Source organism: Macrobrachium nipponense, chromosome 39 (genome assembly GCF_015104395.2).
Source record: "Macrobrachium nipponense isolate FS-2020 chromosome 39, ASM1510439v2, whole genome shotgun sequence".
Taxonomy (NCBI): Eukaryota; Metazoa; Arthropoda; class Malacostraca; order Decapoda; family Palaemonidae; genus Macrobrachium; species Macrobrachium nipponense.
This window is the reverse complement of record NC_061099.1, coordinates 21,896,635-21,915,366: the sequence shown is the minus strand read 5'-3', so window position 1 is coordinate 21,915,366 and position 18,732 is coordinate 21,896,635. Positions and strand designations below refer to the sequence as shown.

Genomic DNA, 18,732 nt, shown 5'->3' with positions numbered 1-18,732 from the left:
CACCACTGAGTGCCAAACGCCCACTCACACTAATTTTAGAGGATTGTGTTTGACCAACAGAGTTGGTCACAGCCTGGTTTTGGACTAGGCCTCTGATTTTTGCTGTGCCTAGATTTTGGTGGATTATGGACTTTGCAGCCCTTTTTAAGTTTGCCAGATACAAGTTGTGTGTTACGTACAACTCTGCTTATGCTTGAGGCTGTATGAGGTACTGACAGTCCACATAGGCCACAGAGTTGACAGCGAGTTGGCAATTTATCTGCAGGTCGCGCCATGATCCTACAACTACTAAAGGAAGGAAAACATTGTCTCAGATTGCTGTTACCCTTGGGTATTTTAGCCATGTTTTCAAGTCCCATCAAGACTTGGATCCATTCTTTCTCCTTCTAGATTGTTACAGACTTCTTTGACTTCCAGGAGCACCTTACATCTCACGATCTCCTAACTCGCCTCACCCCAGCATCCTCTGGCGCCACACAGCTGATGCCAACTCATGCTCCAAGTGTCTGTGTGGCGCCAGAGGAGCTGGGTGTCAGGTGAGTTAGGAGATCGTGAGATGTAAAGTGCTCCTAGCTCGCCTGGTGCCAACTCATGTTCTGAGTGTCTGCTAGCTCCCGAGCCCCTAGCTCGCCTGGCACCCAGCTCGTCTGGCACCAGCTACAGTCTGGCTCCAGCTACATTCTGGCTCCAGCTCTTGCTACATTTTTAGCGCCTAGTAGCACTCCCCAGTTCAGAAGTAGTATAGAGAGTTCTCTGTCCAGTGGGATTTTTCAGGAATTCCCTTAGGTAACCGGGATCAGTGGACCATCTATAACATACTAGGGAGTTATGGCAAGAAGTTAAGTACTATATCTGAGTTTTACCAGACCACTGAGCTGATTAACAGCTCTCCTAGGGCAGGTCTGAAGGATTAGATTTTTTTGCGTGGGTAGGAACCAATTGGTTACTTAGCAACGGGACCTGCAGCTTATTGTGGGATCCAAACCAAGTTATGTCATGAAATGAGTTTCTAATCACCAGAAATACATTCTTCTGATACCGAACTGGCAGCTGTGGGAACCGAACTTGGACCATCAAATTGACAGTCGAGTACGCAACCCACTCGTCCAGTGAAGAAGTAAAGTTATGGCAAGAACCTGTCTCCTCTGTCTAAACATGTTGTCTTCCATCTTATATAAACTTCATTTTTGAAACACTCAGTTTTTTGGATTTGCCTACTTTGAAGCGAAGCTAAGAATGTCAGAACAGCCTCTACCCCTTGGTTTTCTGACGCTATACAGTCAACCCCAGTTATTTGCAGACTCCAGATGCACAAACTCATGTATTCACAGATTTTTCTATGAACCTTATATACCCATTATTTGTGAAAAATTCATGAGTGCGCTGTAGTTTTGTATGAGTAATATCCACAAATTACTGAATTTTCATATCAGTTTCGTGATAAAATGCACTTTTTGTGATAAAACTATTAAAAAACCAGGTCTAAGCATTTTTAGTAGGTTTTTCTTGAGTTTGAACTAACAAAATAGGCAGTTTTAAGCATTTTTTTAGGGGTTCTAAGTATTCGTGGATTGTAGCTATTCACGGGGGTCTGGTATGCATCCCCTATGAATATGTGAGGTCCACTATATGCTCTTTACGTCCATTTTTCTATCGATCTACCAGAAGTGTAAGTGAGCTTTACTTCTTAATATCACAATGAAAGCTTAAACAGTGTAAAAATTTTCCAATACCTTGAGACCATTTTTAGTGATGCATGGCATTGTGGAGGAAAGCTCAGGGTGTTCTCCTACCATCTCTTCACCTTTTCAGTGAGATGCTGAGTTTGGAGAGCCAGTGGGTACAATGCACCTAGAGCACCCACCACTCTGTGGATGGGTTGTGGCTTTATTTCTGTGTAGGTGTCAGTGTTGTAAGGTTGTGTTTATTTTGTTGCTGCACCCAGGCCAAGGGTGGGCACCTATCATGCTTTGCTATTCCGCCACGCTACTATGAGTTAAGATGAGCACCAACCAGAAGCAGTGTCCACCTGCAGTAGCTCTCTTAACTGATAGGAAACGACAAACATTGTTTTCAGTGCTAGCAACTTGTCTATTTCAAATTCATTACATGACTTAATGCTTTGGAGTAGAATATGTCCCATGATCCTACCTCCTTTCAATTTGGTGTAATTATACTGGGTAAGTCACTTATATAAAAATGAAATTTTTATAAAATGAAAATGAAATTTTTAAAAATAAAGTAGTTTTATATGTACTTACCCAGAAATTACATAATAGGAGCCCTTCCTCCTCCCCTCTGAAGGACATTATGCATAAAACAGACTGAGGTGGTTACTAGTTAAGTCATTCCTAATATTGCCACTAGTGGGTAGCACTGTATACCTACACTTACCTACACTGAGTAATCGAAGTGCTACACACAAAATTTGAGTTTAGGCTGCTGCATGTGGAAAAATAATAGCTATGTAATATATTTTATTACTATAAAAAATGTCTTTTTCTTTTTCACTTATCAACAGACAAGGGTACTGCGCAATGATTTTGCTCGCTACAACGTTGATGATGAGGGTCGAGAGGAAGTTGATAGTGATGAATATGGATGGAAAATAATTCACACAGATGTATTTCGCTTTCCACAGCACAAGAGTCTCTTTTCTTCAATATTGGGTATGATCAGTTTGTAATTTCTTTTTGTCCATAAACTGCATATCTTAGCATATTACTGTCTTTTGAGGCAAAGATAAGCCAAATTTCCAATTAGTAATCAGTCAAAAAATCTGTCATTTTTGTTCTTGGGGCAAAGACCAAGGCCTGAATTACTGATCCTTTAACAAAATTCCACTACTTTTATTTGATCTCAACAGGTCAAGCAGTAAGTTACGGGTGGTGTTTTTCCCACCACCTGGAGAAATCAGGCACTGAATTGTTACTCTCCCAAAAGCCTGTCACTTTCATTAAGGGAGATATGCTAAGCCCTAGACAGTTAAGTAAGAAGAGATTAAAGAAAGTGAATGAAAAGTAAAACACAGAAACTAGTGTAGCTAAGATTAATGGGATACTTACCCACCACCTGCTGTGTGCCGTGTGCCACACAAGTAGTGCTTATCAACTAATGGTAGTAATTGGTTTGATGATCAAAACCAGTGTCATGCAATAAGTAACCTCTTTTAGTCACCAAAGAGCTCTACTTTTTAAATGCTAAGTGAGCACAGATTGATTTTGTATCTGCCTGTTTTCCCGCATAGATATTGTTTTTTCCCCCTTTTGTTATTTATTCACATTTCATTAATGTTCGCCAGCTTAAGGGATTTTGACGAAGGAAAAATCTATTTCTGGGTGATTGGCTCGTGTCACGCCCTATGAAAGTATCCTTAATATCATTCTTTCTAGGTAAAAAATTAGCCTAAAATTACCAGAGAAAAACAATTAAGAAAATGTCAGTAAAACTGACTCGCTCACTCTTAAAAAGAAGTGTGCAGGTATGTAAAAAGGGGCGAGTGTGGAACACTACCACGAGCCAAACACCAATTAGAACTTCCTGTCAGAATCCCCCCAGAGAGCTGATACCAACGGGCGATGCAGCCTCCACTACTACTACTAGAGGACGCCACGGACAGCAGCGCCCCTAGCGGACATCCTTAAATAAAACAGTTAAATACATCTTGTCCTGCAAGGGGGGGAAAACAAACTATAAAAAAGGGGGGGTTTCATAGGGCGACACGAGCCAATCACCCAGAAATAGATTTTTTCCTTCGTCAAAATCCCTTTTTCTGGGCTCAGCTCGTGTCGGCCTATGAAAGAGTACCAGAGAAACAGACAAGATGGAAAAGGGAACAATGAAAAACAATTTAAAATGATGGATATAATATAAGTAAATCAATTACAGCATATAAATTAAGCACTTAAACTAACTATTTTAACAGTAAAATAATAAAATGTTAGTAATCTTAAAGTACTTAAATGGTAATTAAAGTAAATTACAAAGATGCATGTAAAATAAGGAAAATTGGGATTTACTTAACAAAAATACAAAATTCCAAAATATATACACCCATGTGTCCTACCCTAGCATAATAAGGGTAGGTACACTGAAATCCATCATCAATACAAATATTCCAAAATATATACAAACACATTGTGACTGAAGTTCATCATTAACATAAAATGGTGAATATATATACAAACATATTGTGTCCTACCCTAGCATAAAAATAAGGGTAGGTACACTGAAGTACATTATCAGTACAAATGTGGATGCTCCCCTAGCAAAAAAATAAGGGACAAACCACTATATGATACAACGGCTAAGGCTATGATGTTGAGTAGCCTGACGATAGGGTGAGGCATGTTGGTTGATGTAGGTAGAAAGGAGACCTGGATCTATACTACAACTACTAAACAGTATCAGGGGAAACTATGTTCCCGCTGCTACTGCTGAAAACTTTAAAGATCCAAGGACTTTAAATAATGCCGTTTAAGACTGTCGGGGATTTCCATCCAGTATACTTTCTAAGATCCTCAAAGTTCATATGTTGGAAATAATAATTGAGGTGGCTACTCCCCTGATATCATGTGCTTTTGGGAATGACTCAGGGTTGGCTTGTTTAATGAAGTAAAGGATTTGCTGTCTAATGCCTTTAACTGATAAAGTACCACCTTTTTCTCTCATGAAGAGAGCACCTGAGGATCTAGAAGAAGTACGAGATAAAAAGGCTCTAAGAGTTGATACTGGGCAGAGAGAAGGATCCTGTGGAAGTGGATAACCTTCCAAGGGGCCCACACTTGCAAGAGGATCTTCATTTTTGGCTAAAAAGCTACGATCCGGAGCAAGTAGAACTTCTCCTGATGGGAGGAATTCCACATGACCCGCATCCCTGGATAGAGCCGACAGTTCTGAAATTCTAGCTCCTGAGGCTAGGCTTAATAAGAATAATGTCTCATCAGGAGCATTATGAATGTACAAGATGAGTTGTCAGTATCTGAAGCTAGTTTGAGGACGTCATTTAAGAACCATGAAACTGTATAGGCCTCGGGAAGGTCTAAGTCTAGCACAGGCTTTAGGGATAAGATGTGAAATAAGATTCAGTCAAATCTATCTGAAAACCTACTTGAAAGATTTTCTTCAAAGCCGATTTATGAGTGGTAATCGTGCTAGCAGCTAAACCTTTTTCAAATAAGGATCTGAAAAAGGATATAGCCAAATTAACTGTCATGGTTGTAGTGTTCGATTCTCTCAAGAAAGATGCTAATTTTTTAACAGCTGAGTCATTATTTGTTCTAATGGTTGACTCTCTCTTATCGATTCTAGGAAGAGAATTCTTCGTGGATCAATGTCAGCATCTTTATTAGCCGCAAACTCATGAAGTCCATAAGTAGGGTCTGGGAGAGTTCCTGAGGAAGCGAACACAGTCCTCATTTGTACTGATTGTGATAGTTTGGATTGGGGATACCGTTGAGGTCGGAGACCCAATTCCAAGAGAAGAGGTACCAGTTGCTCTTGGGCCAGTCCGGTGCAATCAGAGCTACTATCCCTTTGAAAGACCTTAGTTTGTCTAGGACTTTCAAGAGAAGATTCACTGGAGGAAAAACATAAATTCTCCTCCACTGATTCCAATCTAACGACAGGGCGTCCGTGGCATAAGCCAGAGGGTCCAGGTTGGGGGCCACATAGCAAGGGAGCTTGTGGTTCGCTTGTGAGGCGAAGAGATCCACTTGGAGACCTGGGACTCTCCGGCTTACCCACTGGAATGACCCGACGTCCAGAGACCACTCTGATTCCAGAGGAACTGACCGGGACAGAGCGTCTGCTATCACATTTCTTACTCCTGCCAGGTGAGTGGCAGACAGATGCATTTGTGTTTGTTTGCTAATGCAAAGATGGCTATCATGACATGGTTCACATGTTTGGATTTGGACTCCTCTGTTGATGCAATGAACTACCACTGCACTGTCCCAAAACTAGCCTTAGATGAGACTTCTTCGGGGAAGCAGTCTCTTCAGAGTAAGAAATACTGCCATTGCTTCCAACACGTTATGTGGAGCTGGCGAAATTGAAACTGACCAAGTCCCCTGAACCTGTTTGAACTGAGAGTATCCCCCCACCCGGACAGGGATGCATCCGTGTGAATGGTTAGCACTGGGGAGGGGATATTTGAAGGGGTACTTTCTTGGCTAAGTTCTTTACTTTTGACCAAGGCCGTAGTTGGTTGCGAAGGATCTGTGGAATTACTGACAACTTGTCTCGATATTTGGAGTTTGCTTTTGACCGCCAAATTCGATTTATATCTTCAGCCTTGCTTTCAGAAGGATATCTGTTACCGAAGCAAACTGAAGAGACCCTAGGATTCTCTCCTGGTTTCTTCTTGACGTTTTTGTTTGCATTTGAGGAATTGCCTGACAGATTTTGCTATTTCCTTCCGTTTGGCCACTGGAATTGATAGATTGTGGGAAGACAAATCCCATTGGATTCCTAGCCACTGAAAACGAGATCCGGAGTAAGTCTGGATTTCGTTTTTGTTTATCTGGAACCCCAGATGTTCCGCAGAAAGTGAACTACCTTTTTGGTAGCTTCGAGACATTCCTCGACTGTTGGTGCCCAGATCAACCAATCGTCGAGGTATGCCGCTACCATGATTCCCTGAGCTCTCAATTGTTGTACAACCACTTCTGCTATCTTTGTGAATACCCTGGGGGCTACATTCAGACCGAAGGGCATCACTTTGAATGAGAAATGTCTGATTCCCTAGCCTGAATCCTAGGAATGGGCGGAAGTGCCTGGCTATATTTTTTTTGGGATATGGATAGTATGCGTCTGTAAGATCGATGGAGCATGTGACGGCTCACGCGGTAAGTAAGGTCCTTACTTGCGAGAGGGTAAGCATCTTGAACTTGTCGCAACGAATGAAAGAGTTTAGCTTTGACAAGTCTAAGATTACCCTTCTTTTTGTTGAGCCTTTCTTTGGCACGCTGAATAAGCGCCCTTGAAATTTTAGATGTTTGACTCTCGCAATAGCTCCTTTCTGAAGGAGTTCTTACCGCGTAATCTATCAATTCCTTTGACGGTACCTGATGAAATGATTTGATTGGAGGGGGATCTTTGATCCAACTCCAGCCTAATCCTTTGGACACTATGCCTCTGTGCCCAATTGCTGAACCCCCACCTGTGGCGGAAGAGAACAGCCTCCCTCCTACCTGGGGAGCCTCATTGCTGATGGGCGGGTTGGCCACCACGCCCTCCTCTGAAACTGTCTACTCCTCGTGCCCCTTCCTGCGCCACGCTGACGAAAGTAACCTCTCGCCCTACCTCTCGGATTGAGAGTAGCCTTGAGCCTCATAAGCAGGGTTGAAGGCCGGCGAGATAGCGTAGGAAGTGGATGGTTGAGATTGCTGGGGCACAGGAGGAAAGGTTGGTTCTGTTTAGAGGTGGAAGGTTGTCCCTGTTGGGTAACTGGGACTGCCTGCCTGCACAAATTGCTGCTGTTGTTGAGTTTTTTTTATAAGGCTGGAACCTCTTACCAGCCTTCTTGGTTTCTTGCCAGCAGTGGGAACGGATTCCTGTTTCCTCTTTGAGGAAATACCCCACCTAGCTCTAAGGCTCTGGTTGAGTCTAGCAGCTTCGTGGTGGACCTCGTTCACTGCGGACTCTGGGAAGAGATCCGCTCCCCACATGCTTGCAGCCAAGAGTCTATTAGGCTCATGCCTGATTGTGCACTCTTGTAGGACATGCTTCCGGCAGTTCCTCCTAGCCTGGAAGAAGTCAAAAGCGTCCGTCAGAACCGTCTGAAACTGAGATTTCCGCCAGAATCTTGAACAGCGGTTCCGAAGCGTAGGAAAGAGCAGCCATTTCTGTAATGATGAGGGAATTGAGGGACCTGCCAAACCTAGTTTTTCGCGCATCGAACTCTGCCTGGATTAGGAATCCGGCAGCCTAGGTAACTTCTCACCGAACTGGTCCATGGCGCAGTCCGGCTTGAGTTTACCCAGCTGAATGTAGCTGGCAGGTTTTCCCACAATTCTCCGAAGGCGGGAAGAGAGGAGAATAGACTCCGCCTCCCTCAACTGTGGAATGGGCTCATCCTTGAGGACTGCCTGAAGAGACTTCTCCACCATTCTTGGGCGAAGGGCGGAAGAGAGACCTCCTCTTCCGTCGCGAAAATAGTTGAAGGGACTCTTGTAGGCCTGGAGTTTAGTGTTAGTACACTCCCAGTCCTCAAAGGCAGTGAACCCATTCCCGCTGGGCGTGATCTCTACTGTAAAGAACTGACTCCTTAGAGATTTTGTCTTCTCTCTGAGAAGCCGTTGGGCGTCAGCCTAGCATACCCGATGAAAGGCTGCGACAGACCCGGAGGGTGAACTCGAAGTCCTCAATCCTTCGAGTTCACTCCGGGATAGAAATCATTCCGTCCTTGAATGGAGCGTAGGCAGCTACTCTCCATGGGTTTCTCCATAGAGAAAGCTGGCAAGGAGTCATAAGGTGGAAGTTGAAGAATCCCCGTGCTAGATGCAGGGGAGACTGGGGGAGGAGCCTGAGCTAGCCCAGCTACTCGGTCCTCATTCTCTCTCATTCTATTAGAGAGATCCTGGATTGACTGTCCAGTTTGAGACAGACTGTTTGACAATTGGGCAAACATCTGCTCGAACCGCGTTCCCAGTGCGAGATTTGGGAGCCTACCAGCACGCCCACCTGTTCCATCACCCCCTGCTGAGACAGTAGAGGGATCGCAGGTGCTGGTGCTTGCTACCCCTGCCGGCATAGCCGGAGTGGAAGCAGCGGAGGCGGGAGAAGGCAGTGACTCGGTGGGAGTGCGAGCCTTCTCCTTCGAAGCCTTGCTTCTGGAGTCTTCGATTGGGAAGAGCCCGGCTTGTTCCTTCACCGCATCGGCATAGGAAGTCGACGACTTCCTAGCCGAAGAAGACGAAGACGATTACTTCCTAGAAGTCGACTTAGATAAGGTCTTCGGTTCTCTCTTTCCCTTCTCCCTTAGGAGGTACAGAGAGAGCGGGAGAGCGAATAGGGATCTCGGATCCCGCAAAGCCTTGGAAAGAAGCGGAAGAAGAGGGGACAGGAGAGAACCAGGAGCGCCCAAGGAAAGACCTTGGCGCCCGACATACCTACCTCAACCAACAAATCCTCCCCACCTACCGCCATGGGCTCTAGGTTAAGGTCCAGGGCAGCGACGTCCGGAACCGACTCCTGTGAGGCTACGACCCCACAAACGATTGCTGGAGGTCTTGCTGGATGGAGGCTATCAGTGGGGCAGCGGACAAGGGTCGACGTAACCCGTCGACTTGCCCGCGGGGAAGATCTGGATGGCCAGCTTCCTATCCAAAATGTAGGGCTGGCCCTTGGCGGCGTTTTTCCCAAAAGCCGCCCCCCACCCACGCTTTCAGGGTGGCGAGGGCGACTTCCCTCACAACCCGCTAGCCTGAAAGAAAGGTGAGATTAGCTGCCAATTGTGGAACGGGGTTAACAAACTTACGACTAGAAGGTTTTTTAGTAAAATCATAAGTAAGTCTATATGGACTTACCCCATCGCCCAGCTGACGCGACTAGGTCGTAGCATATGGCGCAGGCTTCAGGGTGCCAGACGATCAACTCGTTTGAACGACGTGGCACAAGGGGCGTGGGACCTGCACTCGTCATGTCCACAGGGGTCGTAAAGCGTCGCATTACAGGCTGGGACCTGGCAGTTTGGTAGCCTGTAAGTGAAAAAGTACATGAGTGCCAAGTAAACACTTACAGCCTAACATATCTCCGCTGGTGCCGGAGCGATAAAGTTAGATAAAACCAGAGCCCCGCCAAAATACGTGTGGTAACCAGGTTGGAAGATAGGCTATGGCTCCGCCGATGGCGGAAGCACAAGAATCAAACCAACTAGGAGTGGTGGTAATGGGAACCACGACGGAAAGTGGCGGGGATGGTTGATAAAATAATAATAATAACACACAATTCATTGTAAAATATCTTATAATTAGGGTATATATCCTTAAAATAACAAAAATAAAAACAACTTCTCTCCGTCCGTACTACTAGAAGAGTGCGTAGGTAAGGGTAAGCTCCCTTCCGGTAGCGGGGGAGAAGATATAAGGATATAGTAGGCAAGCAACCGACCACTCGTAGTGCCCACCCTGCCCGCTAGCGGAGCCAGTAACCTATAACCAAAGGTGCCCCGGCTGCGACGGAAGGCTCCTTTCGTATCGTAAGGGAGGTGGCTGAGCAACTGGGGAGGGGAGGAGGAAGGTCTCGGCGAAACACGGCGGGAGCGAGAAAAAGGGGGGAGGATGGCCTACTCCTCCCCGCCTCACCAACTACCCGCATGGAGACCCGGTACCTCAGAGTGGTCGCCCTATACCCCCCGCTGAGAGGACCCTGGACACCTCCGAAAGTGTGAGAGAAGGCGATGAGGTTGTCATAACACCCAAGGGGTCCCCCAGCTCCTCCCTATATCAGAGAGGGAGGGAAGGGGCCAGGGTAAGGTGCTATGGAACACGTGACCGCAAGTGGCCTAGGCCGCGAGCACACAACCGTGGTAGGGCCACGTGAACCAAGCTGTACAATACATGGCGAACAAGCACCCTAGGCTAGCCTAAACCAAAACCTAAATAAATAATAAAATTGAACATCGAAAGGTGGAAGAGACACTTTTAGTAAAGAGAAAGAAGCCCAGGAGGAGGCAGACTGTTCAAGAAACAGGAGCCTACTCGGAGCAGCGATAGCCGATGTAGAGCAAGAGCCGGGATGCTGGGGCCGGAAATAATAATAATAAGCCCTAAATACCAGCTAAGAGAATGGTAGGAGGGCTGAACTAGCTAAAACTCGATGTAAAACAATGATGTGATAACGTAAGCCCATAAGTATAAGAAGTCCCAGTATGGAGGACCGGGAATTCTTACGAGGCGGCATGGCCGCCACGAGACAACCGGGGAACCGTATATGACCTATTAAGAGGAAAATACTGGTACCCGGAAGATAAAACTATGGTAAAATGTTACTTATGAGTTACTTAACTTAGCCGTGGCAATTGCAGAGCGTTCCATCGTAGATATTACGAATAAAATCCAAAAAGCACGAGCACAAGAAAATGGCGACTTGTCGCTAGCGCTAAAATTTAAGGATGTCGCTAGGGCGCTGCTGTCCGTGGCGTCCTCTAGTAGTAGTAGTGGAGGCTGCATCGCCCGTTGGTATCAGCTCTCTCTTGGGGGGATTCTGACAGGAAGTTCTAATTGGTGTTTGGCTCGTGGTAGTGTTCCACACTCGCCCCCTTTATCATACCGACACTTCTTTTTAAGAGTGAGCGAGTCAGTTTTATCTGACATTTTTCTTAATTTTGTTTTTCTCTGGTATTTAGGCTAATTTTACCTAGAAAGAATGATATTAGGTATACTTTCATAGGCCGACACGAGCTGAGCCCAGAAATATATTTTTTGATAATACAGTAGTGCCTCAGGTTACGAAAATTAATCCTTTACCGAAGTGGCCTTCGTAACTTGATTTTTTCATATCTAGAACTACGTTTTACATGTAAATTGCCTAATTTGTTCCAAGCATACAAACACTCCAGTAAATTTTTTAATAAAGCTAAATTGACCAATAATCAATGTAGTACAACAATTTGGACGATTCAATACCTAACCTAACCGTGACTGTACGTACCTGTAAATAAAGTGTGTTGGTGTACAGGGTACAAGATATACTGTCGTACATGCACGTACGTATGTAGTAAAATGTGGAACCTTACCTTTCGAGTGAGGTGATGTCCGAAAGTGGCGACAGAGGAGGAGGACAATGGCAGAAAACATGAACACTAAACTTTACGAAACACATTAACAAATGGCAGAAAACATTAACACTTCTTGATTATCTCAATCTTCGTCTCCATAGAAAGCATCCTCTTCTTTCCATGAACTTCAGCAACATTCTTGGGACCCATGGATAATAACATAAGTAATTAAGTTCGCACACACACAATAAAGTAACTTACAGTACAATGAAAGCGAAATCACTAACTCGAATTTACGTTAACAAACAAAATCTATGTGAACGAACGAATTCCAGGTGTTTATGATAATGCTGCCGCAACGAAATGGTCAAGGAATCCCTTTACAAAGAGGCATGATGGGACAGAAGCTGACCAATAAGGCAGCAGGATCTTATGGGGGTGATTAGCATCTGGAACCAATGGGAGAGAGGGAGGATGGTAGCGAGTCTACTGAGTTGGCTGCGCACGAGTTTTAAAATTGTTCTCGGCGGCCAGGGCGAATCTCGGAGTTTACAGTACATCAAACCTTTTGCAACCTGAGTTATTTTCGTACACAGAAGCAAAACCTTCGTCTTGCCTTCGTAACCTGGGATTTTTCGTACGTAGGGACTTTCGTAATGTATGGGGTGATGGCTTTATTTGCTCTATTGGTGATGTATGTAAATAATAACATTTTAATTGGCAAATTGAAAATTTCAGGACTGTCTAGCTTTGTAGATTTTACTAACTATAATCTTGTTTTTATTGTTTGCTAGTACAGTGCTTACATGAACTGGGAAAGTAGTTACTACCTGATGGGTCAAAGATGTTGTGCATGTGTAAATAGTACCTCTATGTCATTTTGTTTTTAATTTTTACAGAATATAAAGATATACACACCAGGGAAACTTGTTACAAATGAAGGCTCTATATGACTGAGGAATGCACTGTAAAATATATATTTTTTGTTTTGAAAACATAATTTTATGAGGAATTTACTTGACAGGAGTTGGATGTCAATTCTTGGCAGTTGCTGTTGGTATAATTGCTATGGCTTTATGTGGGATGTTCAATGTTCATCGCCATGGATCTATGAACAGTGCTGCTATCTTTTTATACGCTTTGGCATCTGTTATTGCTGGATATGTTTCAGCATCAAATTACCGAATGATGGGCGGTGCCAAATGGTGTCTAACATCAACAGTACTACAGTGCTATTTGCAGGTAAAACTATACCTGTATTATTGTAATCATAATTAGCATAAATCCCTGGAACTTTGTTGCTAAAAATAGTTGCTATTTACATCTTCATAATGTGGTATGAATGGCTTTATTTTGTTATATGACGTTATATGGTATGAGTCAGATTCAGTCCTTGATGCTGTTTTCACAGGAAGAAAAATGCTCATTGCTTTTGGGTGAAAGAAATATAAATAATTTTTTTTTTTTGTATCCAGGTCCATTCTTTTTGATTTGGAGTATTCAGAACACAGTTGCTTGGGCATACCACTCTACTCAGGCATTACCGATCACTACTATTATTCTTCTTTTCCTTGTTTGGATTTGTGGTAAGTGATACATAAGAGTAGGTTATGTGTATTTAGATTGTTTATTAATGAGTTTTTGCTAACAATGAAATATGCTTATGTGCAGTCTATAAGTTGATTGTTCAGTGAGTGAATATCTTAACTTTTCAAATATGCTTTTAATTACGGTAAATTCTTTCTGTTGTTGTAAAATTGTAAGGCGATACTTGCTTTGTTTGTTCATAGAAAACCCATCAATCACATTGAGTCCATATCACAGTAGCAATGTCTACAGTCATGTCAGTTCTGAAGTATAAGGACTGAATAGTAAGTAGAGAAACAAGTAAACTGTCTGCATGTGTTATCTGTGGACCACAGGTTGGAGATAACTATGCAGTTCATTTTGTTGTTGTCCAGCTGTTTGAATTGTGTGTGTTTCGTTATCATGTTCATTCCCTTTTTGTGCTACTTCCCAGCTTTTGTTAGTCATGCTTATAATTTGATTTATTTTTCGTATTATTGAGTAAGGAATCATTATATATTTACGGGTATTTGTCTAGCCAACTTCCTCCAGAGTCATCCAGAGCTTTCCTTTGCAATCCAGTCCTACAGCCAAGCTGGGGGGGGTGGCCAGTCTATTTTTTCACCTCCCAACCAGAAAAATCAGTTTTCCACAGACACTTTAGGATGACATTCTCACTGTTGTGTCTTATGAGGTGTTGGTTGGCTGTTGTTCTCATGTATATGCCACGTTGCTCCTTCAGGGGAAGTCTTTCAAGATTAAAAGAGGTGGCAGCACCAAGCTCGTCTTTTCCTATGAATATCAGAAGTCCTGCTTGTCACTGATGTGTAGTCCATGGTTAGGGAACCTACCATTTTTGGTTAGCGAGCAACAGGTGAGTGATCAGAGAGAAATGGGAAGCATCGTGGAGGGAAAAGTTTACAGAATCTTGGTAGATAATTCCACCACAGAGATATATCTGAAGAACCAGAAGGTATTTAGGAATCAGCAAGTTATCTAGGACCAACATCAGTTGCATTTGCTATTCCAGCTATAGCTTCTAACAAAGCTTACGATCTCCTTTGTCCTGTGAGATTGATTTAACTCTGTTTGGATAGGACTGGGCATCAACAAAGGAAGGAAGTATGGATTGGTTTAGGTGGGTTAATTCTGGTTTCTCGTCAACTCCATTCGATGACAGTTGAGCTGCACCAGTGGGCGATCGACAGCTCAGTGGAGCTCTCTGCCAGGTACATTCCAGGCAAGAGGAATGTGGTTGCCAACAAGCTGAGTCATCAGGACCAAGTCCTGGGCACGTAGTGGTCTCTGCATCAGGATGTGGCGGACAGGCTTTTTGTTCCGATACGTAATACAAACCCTCGGTCCTTTAACAATAGGAAGTACTAGCGGCAGCTGGAACGGTCGTAAGCTTCGAACAAGGGGAGAACGGTAGTTAACTGCTTGTCCGATCGTCGCGCGCCGCGCGATGGGAGGTAAACAAATCACTTTTGCTTTCGGCCGTGTGTGGGGAAGGACGTGTTCGTCATCGCTCTGCCCGCTTTGTCGTTTGCTTTGAGTTTGAGTATTTGCCCTCTCTTTCTGTATAAATCAGAGTGACTGTAAGTACTTGTACATTTCTTTATTGATCTTTGCAATGAGTGAGGAAGAAATGGAGATATCACCCGCGCCCTCCAGTCGCCCTAGAGTGTCCCGGGCTGGAGGGGCGTAGAGTTTGAGGTTTTAGATCATTTGTTGATGTGGACCCTCACGAGGTTTGTACTCGTTGTCGGGGGCGAGAGTGCTCCCGCAACGAGCCTGTGTCACATGTATGAATTGGTCCGAGGCGCAGTGGGTGCTGTACGAGGCAGGAAGAGACTTAGGCCGCCCAAGAAGTCATCGGAAAGTCCAGTGACTCCTTTGGTAACGGACGACACCTTCGTCCTCTTTCCTGCCCCCCGGCCAGCCCCCACGTTTCGCGCCTTCCCCTGCGGGGGGGGTAGCGGAGTCCTTCTCCTCTCTCGATCCGTCGAGTGTGGATGAGGGCGCCCGCTACCCGGACGTACAGCTGTACTCGGGGTCTTCCGTACGCTCTGGGGGGGGTGCGTCTCCCCCCAGGCTGAGGAAACCCTCTAACTAACGCCCGACTGTTGCTTCCGCAGGTGTGCCATCAGCGAAGGACGACCTGGGACAGGTGTGGGAGTCGCTGGGACTGCAGGGAGTGCCCAGCATCCAAGGGTTGATTCAGCGGTTGGCGGGGTCGGCAGTGGTCACTCATGGGTGCGGTGACCACTACTACAACCACAGTAACGACACCAGCATATGAGATGCCACCGCATCTGGTGTATACGCCACATATAATGTCGGTGACACCCACGGCTGCTATACAAAAACCCATTACTGCCGTGCCAAAGAGGACGGTGCCACCACCACCTGGATTCTTTGTATTGCCGACCCCGGACTTCCGCTGCCCAAGAGTACCCCCCCTGGACCTGCCGCCAGTGCCCGAGGATGACGGTAACTGCCGACAGGACGCCTGGCTCTCCTGTGGTACCTGCCGTGTCCTGCCGTACCTGTTGCTGTTCCAGCCGCTCATTCCTTTCAGATCAGGGGCCTGCGCATTCTCTTTCAGATGTTCCTGCCGTTCCTGCTGTTCCCGGACCTGTTTCCTGTTGTTCCTGCTGTTCCCGGACCTGTTTTTTTTCCTGTTGTTCCTGCTGTTGGTGGTGCTGTCACAGTCTCAGGTCTTTCCGGACAGGTGCAGTCGGGCCCTGTTGCTTCGGCAACTGCCCCGGCTCCCCTCCTGGATGGAAGACCTGACGTCTGTTCTGCGGAGACCTGGCGAAAAAAAGAAGAAGGAAAGAAGAGGAAGAAGGTGTCGTCGTCGTCTTCGTCGTCTTCTTCGTCGTCTGCTGCCTCTCCTTCCCCTTCGACTTCTAAGGCTAAACAGCCGAAGAGGAAGAAGGTTGCCTCCTCCCCCCCTAAGAAGACTCCTTCGGGATCTTCTAAGGGCCCGGCTCGCTCAGGCGAGCTGGGGAGCTCTTCTGCTGGTCCTCCTGTTCCTTCGGGAACGGGCCCGTCTCTTCTTCTGCAAAGAAGAAGTCGACGGGGACCAGAGGTGCACCAGCCTCGGCTGGTGCGTCCTCACCTGGTGCTAGCGGTTCTGCCGCTAAACCAGGTTCCGTCTGGCCGCTTCTCGTTCGCGAGAAGCACCGAGTGGACGCTCTTCCAAAGAGGACCGTCCAGCCAAAGTTTTGACGCCCGATGCTCGCTCGCCGTCAAGACAACGGCGCGGAGCAGAAGACTGGCGAGAGTCGTGCACACGACTCTCGCCAGGCCAGTGGACGCTCTCGCAGCGATCAACTGGCGGCTCGGGCTGACGTGACGGTCGCTGACCGGCCACGGGTTTGAGGCGAGGAAGGAAGGTCCCCACGGCCGCCGGTACCAGCCACGGCTGGTACCAGCGGTTTGACGCGCCGAGAGGACGCTGGCCGGTCTCGACGCGACAGAGAGCCTAGCAGGTCACCCGTCCGCCGCTCCCGATGGGACCGGGCGGAGACGGTGACCAGCGGCAGCTCGCTGACGCTAGAGATCGGTCTCGACGTTCTCAGCCGAGCCAATCGCCCAGGCGAGCGGCAAGGCTAGGCCTGCTGCCCGACCGTCACGCGGGTTGACGATCAGCAGCAGCCCTCCACGCGCTGGTCCGGCCAGCGAGCGAGGGGGGAGCGTCAGGTCTGCCTCTCCCGTACCTTCAACCTCCTCGGGCTATACCGGGAGGAGCGAGGTACCGAGGAGCGATCACGAGAGGTGCGCCGCTCGTGACCCAGCTATGACGCCGTACGGCTCAGGCACGGTCTTAGGACCGACCAGAACGTACGCGCAAGTAGTTGGAGGCGACCGTCAGGGGTCTGTCGCTGTTCCTCCTTCTGAAGGAGGGGTATCGAGGGATATGCTCTTGCTGGAGGGACTGGACGGTCCTACTCCACAAGACGCTGTAACTCCTGAGATACAGAGGAACTTCGCAGAGGTCATTAAGCTGATGCGTCTGCATATGACCTTGCGGAAGGATCGCCGCTACCACCGCAGAGCCCACGTCCCGGCTTCGAATCATTTTGGGGTCCCCAAGAGGGAGCCCAAATGATGGTGGGGTTGCCACGATCGGAGCTTGCGGACTCGGTCCTGGAATCAGGTGGAGAATCTCGTCTCCGGACGGGAGGACTCGCCTAAAAATCCGGACGGTCCTCTAAGCTGGCTTCCTCCTACCTCTACAGCGGCAGAGGCGATTTTTACGTGCCTTCGGAAGACCCGATACTGCCGAAAACAGGTTAACCCCCCGGAGTTAGCGAGGCTGACTCCAGGTGTGTCCCTGCAGCAGCTCCTGTCGGAGAACCTATGGTTCTCGCAGCAGGAGCACTTGCCCTGGAATCTACCGCTATGGCAGCATTCCAGGGCAGTTTCCTGGTTGGAATTTGTGGTCCCTCACAATATCCAAAGTAGCGGCCAGGCTCTGGGAGTTCTGCTCTCGAAGACGACGCTTCTTTCAGGAAGACTGTGCCAGTCTGGAGAAGAGCAATCTCTTACCTCGCCCATCAGACTGCTAACCTGTGGGCCAACTTGGTTCTTCGACGTAGGACGCAGTCCTTACCCGAGTGACCAAGGGGGCCGGTTCGTGAGGCGGCACTCGGCTAGAGAAATGGACCTCTTAGGAGTTCCCCAGCTCTCTTTCCTGGAGAGATGGTGGACGCTGCGGTGGAACGCGGCGCACTGACGAGAGTGACCGCTTAGTCCACCAGGCAGTCTCGAAGGTTTCTGGGCAATCTCGAGTAACTGCGGCCAAACCAAAGAGCTTGGCTAGCGCTTCCACGGCGGCGAAGACGGTTGAAACACCGTCCAAACCCCGTTTGAAGACTCCCTGTTTGTTTCAACTTCTGCTAGAGGAGGCCTGCAACCAGCCCTCCTCCCAGCCCCTCCTTTCCCCAGATTGGAGGTGCTGGTAAAGAAGTCGAAACGAGGAGGGAAAACGCTAGGGAACGGCGTTTCCCCCTCACCTGCTGCCGGAAGTGGGGGGGTGCCTAGCGAGCCATTGGGCGACTTGGCAGCGCTACGGCGCCGAGAACTGGATAGTAGACGTCCTTCGGGAGGGATATCTGCTACCCTTCGAGTCTCGGCCCCCCCTCATCTCCAAACCGTTCCATCTACAGACCTATGTCCGGGGATCAGCAAAGGACAACGCTCTTCGACAGGAAGATCAAAGACCCATGCTGGCGAAACGAGAAAACTGTAGAAATCGTGGAGGACCAGTCACCGGGCTTTTACAGCCGCCTCTTCCTAGTGGAGAAGGCATCGGGGGCTGGCGTCCGGTGATAGACCTCTCTCCCCTGAACCGCTTCGTTCGCACGACGCGGTTTCACGATGGAGTCGGCACGCTCAGTGCTCGACTCGATCAGGGGGAACGATTTCATGCTTTC

General features: G+C 47.2%; 1 protein-coding gene across 1 annotated transcript in view; it reads left to right on the top strand.

Annotated features, from left to right (window-relative positions):
* The window catches only part of LOC135210534 (transmembrane 9 superfamily member 1-like), a gene marked incomplete at its 3' end in the record, with an annotated part of 40,273 nt that extends 26,965 nt beyond the window's left edge, over window positions 1-13,308 (top strand). The window contains 4 exon segments of the mRNA XM_064243405.1: window positions 2,522-2,669; window positions 12,747-12,926; window positions 12,929-12,964; window positions 13,198-13,308. Coding sequence (XP_064099475.1) covers window positions 2,522-2,669; window positions 12,747-12,926; window positions 12,929-12,964; window positions 13,198-13,308 — 475 coding nt within the window.
* Between the last annotated feature and the right edge of the window lie 5,424 nt (window positions 13,309-18,732).